General features: G+C 48.8%; 1 protein-coding gene across 1 annotated transcript; it reads left to right on the top strand.

Moving 5' to 3' along the window:
- The first annotated feature begins 8 nt into the window (after positions 1-8).
- Positions 9-6,455, top strand: SIKE1 (suppressor of IKBKE 1). The gene is made up of 5 exons (XM_041422803.1): positions 9-294; positions 411-516; positions 838-980; positions 2,915-3,028; positions 3,444-6,455. The coding sequence occupies exons 1-5, from the start codon at positions 136-138 to the stop codon at positions 3,522-3,524; spliced, it is 603 nt and encodes a 200-aa protein (XP_041278737.1). The 5' UTR covers positions 9-135; the 3' UTR covers positions 3,525-6,455.
- The last annotated feature ends 1,153 nt before the right edge of the window (positions 6,456-7,608 follow it).

Below are 7,608 nucleotides of genomic sequence, written 5' to 3'. Positions count from 1 at the left end.
TCCGATCTGGGGGTTCGCGTCCGCACGCGCCCGGCGGCGGGGCCGGAGCGGGGCCGAGAGCGGCTGAGGGGGGAGAGCGGCGGCGGGGCCGCGAGGGACATGGGCCCGCCGCGGGTGTGAGCAGCGCCGCTCGCCATGAGCTGCACCATTGATAAGATCCTGACGGACGCGCGGACGCTGCTGGAGCGGCTGAAGGAGCACGACACGGCGGCCGAGTCGCTCATCGACCAGTCGGCCGTGCTGCACCGGCGCGTGGCCGCCATGCGGGAGGCGGGCGCGGGCTGCGCCGACCAGGTGAGCGCGGCCGGGGCGACCCCCGCGTCTCGGCAGGGCCCGGGCGGGGCGGCCCGACCGCCCCCCGCGTCGGTAGGCCCGAGGCGGCCGGACCGACCCCCGTGTCTCCTCGGCAGGGCCCGGGCCCCGCGGCGGAGCGACCCGACCCGTCCCGGCTGCGGCCGCACGTGGTGCTGGCGCAGGAGAACACGCAGATCCGCGACCTGCAGCAGGAGAACCGGGGTGAGCGGGGCGGGGGGCGGACCCTGGCGGGTGATGTGCACAGGGGCCCCGGGCGATGCTGGGCTGTGTGCGGGGCTGTCCCGCCGGGGATGCGGCCCGGTGGTCCCGGCGGGAAGGTCTTGTGGAGGAGAGCAGAGGCGCTGGGTGCTCCGGTGGGTCGCGGGTCAGGGAGTCTCCTCGGCCGAGGGGCTCCGGGCAGCCCCACCGCAGGGCCGGGAGCGGCGGGGCAGCGCCGGGCCCGCCCGCGGCTGGTACCCAGCGAGCGCCTGGGGGCTCCTGCTGCGGCTGCCGCTCCTGGCCCTGACGTGCTGTGCTCTGCAGAGCTGTGGGTCTCACTGGAGGAGCACCAGGACGCGCTGGAGCTCATCATGAGCAAGTACAGGAAGCAGATGTTACAGCTGCTGGAAGGGAGAAAACGTGAAGAGGCAGAACCAGTCTTGAAAGTCCATCAGGCTAATTCTGGGGTAAGGTGAGATGGGAACAAGAGAGTGCTCAAGATTCCTGCTCCCTGCTCGCTGTCACACAATCTTTGTTTCCATTCCTGCAATGTCTGTGCTCCAAAATACATTTTCTCTTGACTCTCTTTGCTGGTATTTCCCCCTCTGTTCCTTTCAGAGCACACAGGTTGTAACAGCTGTCCCAGAGGACACTGAGAGGCACAACCCCTTCAAGCCCAGGTGGAGGCTTTTTCTTTCAACCAGGTGGTGAATTCCCAGGCTTAAGCTTTATGTGCCTTATCCTGTATAGTAAAATCAAAGATGTCCAAGTTGTTATAATTCCTGATCATTAGCGGTAAGAAAGGGGAACAAACCCTCTAAATTCTGTGAGCTGTATAAGTTTAGTTCTTAAGAGATTTCATTCCCTAGTGTTTTTAAATCCAGATACTCTGTAGGGGCTAAAGCATCCTTTTGTGCACATTGGGCTCAGTGACTTCAGAACGCTGAGATGTGGCTGCTGCTAACTGCTGCCTGTTTCATATTTACATAGATAGTAACAATAGAATTACGTTCAATTTCCATTTTAAACTTAGGAATTGTGTTAGGCATTTTTAAAATGCATTTTTATCTGATTAGAGAACAGGAGGTTGGTTCAACACGGTGACATCTCATATCTTGTAGTTTTTTCCTAGGAACTGGAGTCAGCCTAACTCTTCTCATGTGTTTCTGTGCACTGATATGTGGCAATTCACTGGTTCTCTTTTCTGAGTTGCTTAACTCATCTGAAGGTGTAGCTATGTTTGGTTTCCAGTGCCTCCCTGAGTGCACAAATTGCTGTTTATCAAGGTTTTACATTAAAAATAACTTGACAATGCAAAGCTGAAAGGGCTCTGCAGGAACCCTTGAAGGGATATCCCTTGACTATCTCAATGTCTAGGCAAAGTCTTCTGTACTTCAGGTGAGCTCCTTGAGTTTTTTCCTCCCCACCCTTTGGAGAACAATAACAAACTTCTAATGTCTTTAAAAGAACTTCTAATGTCTTTAAAAGAACATAGTTCTTTTAAAGTTTAGTAACATAGTACTATGTAACATTTATGTTCTTAGTATAACCATCTTCCTGTTTAGAAAAATAGTAATCTTTCTTCCCAGAAGTCTCTCATGTTCTCCAGCTGTCTTCTGGATGCTCTAATTTGTTTACATACTTTCTGAATAATGGAGTTCAAAACTGACTGCTCTGCTCTGTGATAAATTTGTCTTCCAGAGGCAGTAGAAAAGCTATGGGCACTTAAAGAAACTCCACCCTGTCACCTGTCATGTTAAGTGATGTGTTGCTCTTCAAGCAGGAACTGTTGCTTCATACTGGAATTTGTCAGTGTTTGTTCCATGTGCATTTCTGAGCTTCAGCAAAATGCATCTTCCAGAGGATTATTGCTGTATCTAGACAAATTCTGTAAAATCTGCCTCAGGAGACTCTGGTCTTACTTGCTTTAATTTTGTTGCTGGATGTCCTTCTGAGGTAAAGTTGTTTACTCCACACCTGAAATCATGTTCACGTTTATTTTTGGGGTCTTAATAAATTTAGTCAAGCTTTTCTAATAAAGCTAAATAAAATTTGCTGCCTAGTAATCATGTTCACATGAACCTGAATCTGCTGTTTCAGACCGTGGCACACTTGAAATTATTTCCCTTTAAATCAGGGTGCCTTATCTTGCTGGCTGCTGTGTCTCTCTTCACTGTTTTCACTGATAAAGGACTGCTGATAAAGGACAATAAGGTACAAGTTCTTATCCTTAAGTATACAAGGCAGAAAGGCTTTCAAGTGCTTGGGAGGAAATGATTAAAATTCAAGACAGAAAGAGAATCGAAAATTAGGAGAATGGAAGTAAGTGATTTAGAATGGATGCATTATGACTGTTGCTTTTGCCTGAACTTACTGAATGTATTAATTTTATGTCTTTCAGGAAATTGAAAGTCAAATAGACAGAATATGTGAGATGGGAGAGGTGATGAGAAAAGCTGTTCAAGTGGATGATGAGCAATTCTTTAAAGTTCAGGAGAAACTGGCTCAGTTGGAGGTAAGAACAGAGCCAGTTGCTGAAGATAAATCGAGCTTTGGGCGTCTCCAGACTTTCTCTGTATCTTCTATGTTTGTGTCAAGGGCTTAAAACACTAAAAATTTGGGGATGGGGTCAGGAAGTGCAGAACATGATTAAGAACTTGAAAATAAACAATGTTTGTATTATTTTTATATATCTATATATAAATAAATAAAGCCAGAAGAAGATAAGCTTTAAATTATGTGGTTCCAGTGTGCCAGCACTGTACTAATGCTGGCATTACAAACTGTAATGTACAAACTTTACCTGCCTGTGAAGGAGTGAGACTGTTTAAAGATCAGCATCTTTTAACTACGAGTTAGCATCTTTCTGTGATAGTCCTTTAGTTGGGAATTAGCTCGTTTCTATTTCAGCAAAAATGTTGATTTTGCAGCTTGAAAACAAAGAGCTGCGTGAGCTGCTGTTGATCAGCAAGGAGTCCTTCGAGGTGGGGAGAGAAGATCTGCCAGACTGAAGCCTAGGCCACACAAACCTCATCTCCAAGCCTTCAGGGACTGTTATGAAACTACCTGACAAGGATTTGTTGTTTCAGGTGTTTCCTTGTATATTTGTTTTATCTTTAAAGTGTGTGGGCTGTTTTCTCTGCGTTTTTCTGAAGTGTTGATGGCAAAAGCTTGCACCCTGCTCTGTCTTAGTACCTGCAGCACTCGGATGCTTAGCACTGAAGTATTTGGTGTGTCCTCCCTTGTGATGGCTCATTTCCTCTCCCTCTGTTATTTTTTATGAGCTTTAGTCAGTAATTCCAGCTGTACAGATGGCTCTTAAATCCACCTTGTGTGTAGCTAGAGATCATAATGCAGGTTGTGATTATTGTGCTTGATAGAAGGAATAGCAGATGATTGAGAAACCACAGTGTGAGAGGCAGGGATGTGGTTTGCTCTGGCTGCAAAGGGCAGCTGGGCTCTGCAGAGTGAGTGACCCTCAGTGTCTGGCTGGCCTGGCTTTGTCACCTGGCCTGGCTTTGTCACCTGGCCACTGCTGAGGGCAGCTGAGAGAACAGCAATGCCAGCAGAGCACTTGAAGGAGTCACTCCTATTCAGAGCAAACTTCACCTTGTTTTAGGGGTGAAGATTGGAGTGAACAACCCTTCCTGACACACACTTTTTTGAAGGATTACTCTTTTTTGATTGATAGACCTGTCCCAGCCTTCCCAGTGCTCCCAGTTATCAGCCAGCCCTGCTCAGGGCGCAGCACCTGCAGATCAAAGCTCTTTGGCCTCCCACAAATTTGGGTTCGGGCAGAGGGAGCTCAGGTCTGCCTCAAAACCAAACCAGACCAAACCACCCTCCTGCACAGAATTTTAATGTCACATCACAGGTGAGCCTGGTGTTCCATAGTTACTGCAGGTCCTGTATTGAGTGGAATTAGAGGTGCAGTGTTGTAGGATTTTCTCAGTACTGTGGTATTTTTAATGACATTTTTATATAAAAGATTTCTGTCCTACCTATGCTCAAAGAATAATCTTCCAAGAAGGGTAAACATCTCATGTCCACTATTAGCTTAAATTTTTAATGCCATTTTTTTCCCAAGTGAGACTTTTGATAGATGCAGAAGGTGATTTGTTCCTGTGCTTACAGAGCGACAGTGAACGCTGGAGACATTGTGAACATTTGGCATACCCAGCCAGATTGGTAGATATAAATGTCGCCGCGCACCGCCGAGCGCGCGCCCGGCCTCCCGCTTATTCTACACCTCTAATGCCAGACTAGAGTCAAGCTCAACAGGGTCTTCTTTCCCCGCTGATTCCGCCAAGCCCGTTCCCTTGGCTGTGGTTTCGCTGGATAGTAGGTAGGGACAGTGGGAATCTTTTTCATCCATTCATGCGCGTCACTAATTAGATGACGAGGCATTTGGCTATTTAATAAACACATATAAATAATACATATGTCTCTTGTCCGGGTTAAGTAAGGTGGCCCGTCCACCTGAAAGTCCAAATTAGAATTTAAAGCCCAAATATGGGCTTAAAGACATGGTTATGAATGGATGAACCCCTTCCTCCCAAAACCAATTCCCACTATCCAGCGAACCAGCCAGGGGAAGGGGCCCAGTTTATTTCTATAGTATACTACACAGGTACAATCGATCTGGCTCTGCTCGCGAATACGTGTACAATATCTGCGGAGGCCATAAGAACTTGGGATGCCAGGGCCCTAGCGGTCCTCTCCAGCCTCGTTTTGGAGAGACCAAGGGCCAAAAACAGCTCCGAGTTCTTAGGGTACCATTTTCCACGGGCCCCCATGGGGAAGCCTATATATTGAATGTCCTCCGCATTAGTAAGCTGTTGTATTTGCGGATGTAGGCGCTGATATTTCTTCGCCTTTTCAGCAGCAGCCTCCCTCAGCGAGGAATTGCTGTGCTCGTATCTGTTACGTCAACCACCATCGCCTTGGACTCCTTAACAAAAATCAAGTCTGGCTTCAACAGTTCATTGGCTTCATCTCGCAGATGTGGTTCCTGAAAGACCGTCCAGTCCGCTCTCTTAGCTTCAACACTAAGAGTTTCACAGATGGCATTGTGTCTTTTAATCCTGGCTTCTTGCGTGATTGGACAGGTCCCCACGATATGTGCAACACACAATGTCGGCATGATTGAACAATATTCTCATGCCTACCCCTTGCCAGGAATTCTCTTGTAGGGTAGACATTGGCTCTTAGTTGTAGGGCTGTAATAAGTTTGTGGTGAGGTATGCCTGATCCAGGCATTACTGATGACATCGTTCTCAAAATTCTCAATGCCATGTCCCTGGGCGACCAGATGTGTCCATTTCTGAAACTGCTTTCTGCCAATTACGTGGTTTAGGATAGCAGATCTTCGGACTGGGTACCGCCCATTCTGACTGGCTGTCATCACCACCACCTTCTATCCTTGGTAAGGGCTCCCAAATCAGCAGGACGCACTTTTTCTTCCCCCAGCTCTTATCCACAGTTTTTCAAATAACAGTTCCAGGTGTTCCTCCTTTAAAAAAACCCAACAGAGCCACATCAGAAGACTGCGCTAGTCTATGGAGTCTTCTCGCTTGAATGCTTGGAGTAAGTGCCACCAACTTGATAATACCCAAACCTCCATCTTTAAAACTGGAATACAAATCGCATCGCATGTGCTCGGTGGAAGATGTAGCCACTCCCTAACTGCCTTACAAATCAGCAGGTCAAGGGGTTCCAGAAGACCCACGCTCACCTCGGTGTGGTCAGCCAAGTACACTAACCTCTGGGTGGTATAGGTCCTGAGTGTCACGACTTTCTGAAGAGGTTTGAGGGGTGAACTTCCAATCCAATGTAACCAATCCATGAGTTTCTCTTCTTTCTTCTGTACGGGAGTGCTCTTGTATACAATCCTTTTCTATTAGAAATTGTTCAGGAGGGAATAAAAAACCCAGTGGGAAATACTTTCTCAAGTGTTTTGTGAGTCCTGGGGGAATTCCATGTATTCTGCGTATTCCCAAGCCTTTTGCACCTGAGTGAAATACTACCATCGCCAAAATGTTGAATTCTCTGGTTTTTAAATTTAACATCATCTGGAATGCCTGTGATGAATTTTTATCTTCCCTCTCTGTGTGGAGGAACATCCCTCCAATTGGATCCTAGGTGTGCAGGCAGAAAAAGACACTAAATAGCAGTTGCTTTGATTGAATTTGTTGTTAATTAGTAGCAGGCAAAAATAGGCAAAGGAAGTTCAAATATGTTCACAGAGTATCCCAAGATGGAAGGGACCCGCAAGGATGGAGTCCAACCCCTGCCCTACACAGACACCCCAAAATTCTACCCTGTGCATCCCTGGAGTGATGTCCAAACTCTCCTGGGAGCTCTGGCAGCCACGGGCTGTGCCCATTCCCTGGGGAGCCTGGGAAGTGCCCAGCACCCTCTGGGGGAAGAACCTTTCCCTAAGATCCAACCTAAACACCCCACTACAGCTCCGTGTTCTATTTGCTCCTGTCCCATTCGGGAGCTGTAACTGGAATCTGTGACTGTAAATGGCCGGTTGTACACGCTTCCCGAGGGCTGCTGGGCATTTTCAGAACTTGCTCCACTTGTGTTGGAAACCGGACTGGAGCTTCAGGACTGGAAATGCTCTGCCTTGTCCTCAAAGCGTCTCCCCCTGATGTTCCAGTCCTTCAGCGAGTGCAAGGCTCATGTTCCTCCATCGAGCTCTGCCTGCCCAGCACGGAGGCATCCCCCACAAATGGGCTCCTGAGGGCCCGGGCCGAGCTCTCCCTCCCTCTCTCGAGGTTCTCTGTCTACTCTTCAGCCGGGGTCCTATCCCCTCTGAGCCGGGGTTTTCTCTCTTCCCGCAGCTGGGGCTTTCCATCTCCCTGCAGCCGGGTTGATCTCTCCCCTCAGCCGGGGAATTCTGTCTTTCCCCTCAGCCGGCTCTCAGTGCCTTCAGCCGGGGCTCTCTTTCCCCTCACGAGGTTCCTGTCCCCTCCCTGAGGCTCTCCCTCTCCCCTCAGCCGGGCTCTCTTTCCCCTCACGAGGTTCCTGTCCCCTCCCTGAGGTTCTCCCTCTCCCCTCCCGGGGTTTTGTGTCTCCCCTCAGCCGTTT

This window comes from Onychostruthus taczanowskii, unplaced genomic scaffold, assembly GCF_017590055.1.
Source record: "Onychostruthus taczanowskii isolate IOZ18803 unplaced genomic scaffold, ASM1759005v1 scaffold74, whole genome shotgun sequence".
NCBI lineage: Eukaryota > Metazoa > Chordata > Aves > Passeriformes > Passeridae > Onychostruthus > Onychostruthus taczanowskii.
This window is presented reverse-complemented; position numbering and strand designations above follow the sequence as displayed.

Coding starts and splice junctions, on each gene's coding strand:
- SIKE1 (XM_041422803.1), top strand. CDS start 136: ATGAGCTGCACCATTGATAAGATCCTGACGGACGCGCGGACGCTGCTG. Junction 517..837: donor CCTGCAGCAGGAGAACCGGG/GTGAGCGGGGCG, acceptor TGTGCTCTGCAG/AGCTGTGGGTCTCACTGGAG. Junction 3,029..3,443: donor AGAAACTGGCTCAGTTGGAG/GTAAGAACAGAG, acceptor TTGATTTTGCAG/CTTGAAAACAAAGAGCTGCG.